Source organism: Atta colombica, unplaced genomic scaffold, assembly GCF_001594045.1.
Source record: "Atta colombica isolate Treedump-2 unplaced genomic scaffold, Acol1.0 scaffold275, whole genome shotgun sequence".
Classification (NCBI taxonomy): Eukaryota; Metazoa; Arthropoda; class Insecta; order Hymenoptera; family Formicidae; genus Atta; species Atta colombica.
Genome location: NW_017259376.1, coordinates 167,511 through 170,841, shown reverse-complemented (window position 1 = coordinate 170,841; position 3,331 = coordinate 167,511). Strand labels below are relative to the sequence as shown.

Sequence of the window (3,331 nt, the reverse complement as noted above, 5' to 3'; positions counted from 1 at the left end):
ATATATATATATATATATATATATACATTCATTATATCTAGCTTTCATTATATCTAGCTATGTTTGTACAATATAGATAAGAAATAAGATGTATTCTAAGTTTTGAATCTAATTATAACTTACGCATTAAACATAATACCTCTCATTTATTTCCGGTTTTGTAAATAAATATTCGAAGTTTATAACAAAAAGTAAAACTGTACATATGTTAAAATTTAATTATGATCAAGAAATATATATACATATATACATATATATTTCAAATATGTATTGAGTTTTATTCCAGTTTTCCCTCAAGTGATTGAAAACTATTATGATTTTATTAATATGTTATTTTGTTATACAACACTAGAAAAGATTCTAAAATGTAGAATTCCAACACTATTCTTAAACTATTCACATATTCTTCAAGGACATTAATATATATTATAATTTAAAGAATCCTTTTGTCTGTACAGCTCTTATTTTACAAAAGACTTAAATATTAAAAACTAATTGCTATAATTAATCCTTACAGTATTTTAGTCTACTTAATATAGTAGAGTTTAATACAACCTCCATTAAAGTTTTATAAAATTGTAAGATGATAAAGGTTCTATGTATCATGAATATAAACGATACTGAATAATATTAATGTAAATGTCAATAGAAGATAATTAACAAGTATTTCTGCTATGGAACAATGCTAAAAATGTGGTAGACAAACTTTGCCTGCAAAAAGCTCGGAGATTACTGTGATCCATAGAGCCAGAACAAACAAGATGTAAGCAATTCCAACTTGATGTGAATTAGGCAACTGATATGGTTGCCCGCCAATCTCATTAATATGAAATCCCATTGGAAATATAACTGCTGCGTTACAAAACAGTATCACTGCAATTTAATATCATTTAGTATACAACACAATACATTGTAATCATGCATAAATTTTAATAATTAATAATTTGTCATCCAAGATTCTCAAATATAACATCAATTATATTATAGAGTGCTTTTATAATTTAATTATTTTATGATTTTGTATAAATACTATAGTTACTCCGTACATGTATTATTTGTACATTTTATTATGCTAAATATTATATTTTTCTGATACGTACTGGCACTGAATCCTACCCAGCGTGCAAATGGAATGACGGTACGGTCCCAATGCGAAAGTATTAATAATATTACAGTTGCTGTGATCAGAATGCAACCAATAAATATGCAGACCAGTGCTATCATCCATTCCGACTCCAGCTGCGATTTAAAACAGACTTGCGGTCTGTTGTACAAAGTCATACATGACCACATGAGACCTAATCTTGTGTCACCTATTAGAGAGGAGGGAAAAGAAAAACACAATTAAAATGATGTTCTCAAACATCATGGTTTTTTTACAATTCGCAACTTCGAATTGATTCAGAGTGACTTTATCTCATTGGCGTAAATAAATGTCGTGCAAGGCCATGGCGAGTAAAGGCAATGAGAAAAAAAATTGCATTTCTGCAATTACCGCCGACGTCAGTAATGATCCAGTCTGGCATGGAGATGCTGATTATGGCGGAGATATCCGCGAGAAAAAAGAGTATCACCGAGATGATAGTTAATTTGTCCATTTTTCGCGCTCAGGATACTCAACAATCAAAAGTAAGATGACAGAGAGTTGGCACGTTGTTCGGAGCATAAGCTAATTGCCACCATATTTACGCGTCGTTTACTGTCAATTTGTCCATGCAACACGACTATCCCCCAGTGATCTCGGAATCGTCATCCGCGAATGCACAAGTGCCATTTCTTTATTGATAGTTACTGACAATCAAACACACAGAAGTGTCAGGAGTAAACAAGTCGACAGAAAGCGGAGATGCAGTACGGGATGACGTTGGGATGACCATCACATGGGATGACGTTTGATCGATTAATATCAGAGTTCGGCACGATTTGCACTTCTCGAGTTCTCGACCGATTTTCGATTTGGCTCCGCCTTTCGTTACTCTTCTCACCTCATCACCCCGCATGCAGTCCAAATGCCGCTCGACGCTTAGGAGCGTATAACGCTCCGTAGACATAAGGTCCACCTACTTTGGGTGCTCACGCTGTAAACTTCATTCTCTTTTTTTTTTCGTTCTTTATATAATTAAGATAGAATGAAGCAATGCGCATAAGATTGAGCGCTTACATGCGTTGTTTCATTCTATCTTAGTTATGTAATGAACGAAAAAAAAAAGATAAAATGAAATTTACAGCATGAGCACCCAAAGCAGATGGACCTGTCTACGAGTGTTATACGCTCCTAAGCATCGAGTGACATTTGGATTGCACGCGGGATGATAGGTGAAAAGAGTAGCGAAAGGCGGAGTCGAAAATCGGCCGAGAAGTGTAAATCGTGCCGAGCAATTAATCAAATTAGGTCGAGAATTCGATTCCTCGTCTCGTTTGAAAATCGATATTTTCGAATTTGCTTCCATTAGAAAGAAATCTGAGAGAAGACACGAAAGTCTTTTTCCTGTAACTGCAAAATGCTTCCGTACACTACTGTCCTCTGAAGAAGTGGATATCAATTACACGACATCCATTTTTTTGTCCTCCTGATGGAAATAAATCATTGAAATCATTGAAATCTCTATTCATTTGATAGATTTATTTCAGTAATTTCAGCGATTAAACGGATTACTATAAAGTAATATTACTATAAAGTAACGAATTACTATAGTGGCCCTTTTTGCGAGTATGTTTATTTTTTTACATTTATTTTTTTATTTCTAATTATTTTATTTATTTACTTTATTTCACTAATTATTTTGCTAAACATTTGTACTAATATACAAATTTTAATATTATCTTCGATAAAAAAAAAAGGCTGCTCTGTTTTTACCAAATATATTTGCAATTTGCAAAAAAAAAGTTTAATTTCAGAGGAACTGAAAAGTTAATGAAAATTCAAAATTAATTTAAATTTAAAAAATTTATAATTAATTTGGCTTATTTTCATATTTGATAATTGAAACGGGATGCAAATAATTAAATAAAATTTAAAAGTAATTAAAAATTTTATTTAATTTTTATCCTTTCTTTCCAATTATCAAGTATATACATATGATATCTATGTATATATCTATCTATATGTCACATTAGTTCACTAGTTAGCTTTATTATATCTTTTATATTCATATAAAGATTATGCGTTTCGCGAATTTTCTCTGTGTCCAGATCCATTCTTGAAATGCCAACGTTTCATGAGCCTTGCCTAATACTGTATCAGGCGATACAGTATGATGAAGGACTGTAAGGTTCACAAAACGTTGGCATTCCAAGAATGAATCTGGACATGGAGAAATCTGTGAAACGC

At 32.0% G+C, this 3,331-nt stretch overlaps 1 protein-coding gene across 1 annotated transcript in view; it reads right to left on the bottom strand.

Moving 5' to 3' along the window:
* Positions 1 to 454: 454 nt before the first annotated feature.
* The window catches only part of LOC108689693 (lariat debranching enzyme), a 12,402-nt gene continuing 9,525 nt past the window's right edge, over positions 455 to 3,331 (bottom strand). Inside the window, exons 6-8 of the mRNA XM_018196580.1 lie at positions 1,496 to 1,606; positions 1,101 to 1,313; positions 455 to 873 (exon numbers count right to left, since the gene is read on the bottom strand). Of these exons, the coding sequence (XP_018052069.1) occupies positions 686 to 873; positions 1,101 to 1,313; positions 1,496 to 1,606 (512 nt within the window). The 3' untranslated portion in view covers positions 455 to 685. The remainder of the gene's footprint in view (positions 874 to 1,100; positions 1,314 to 1,495; positions 1,607 to 3,331) is intronic.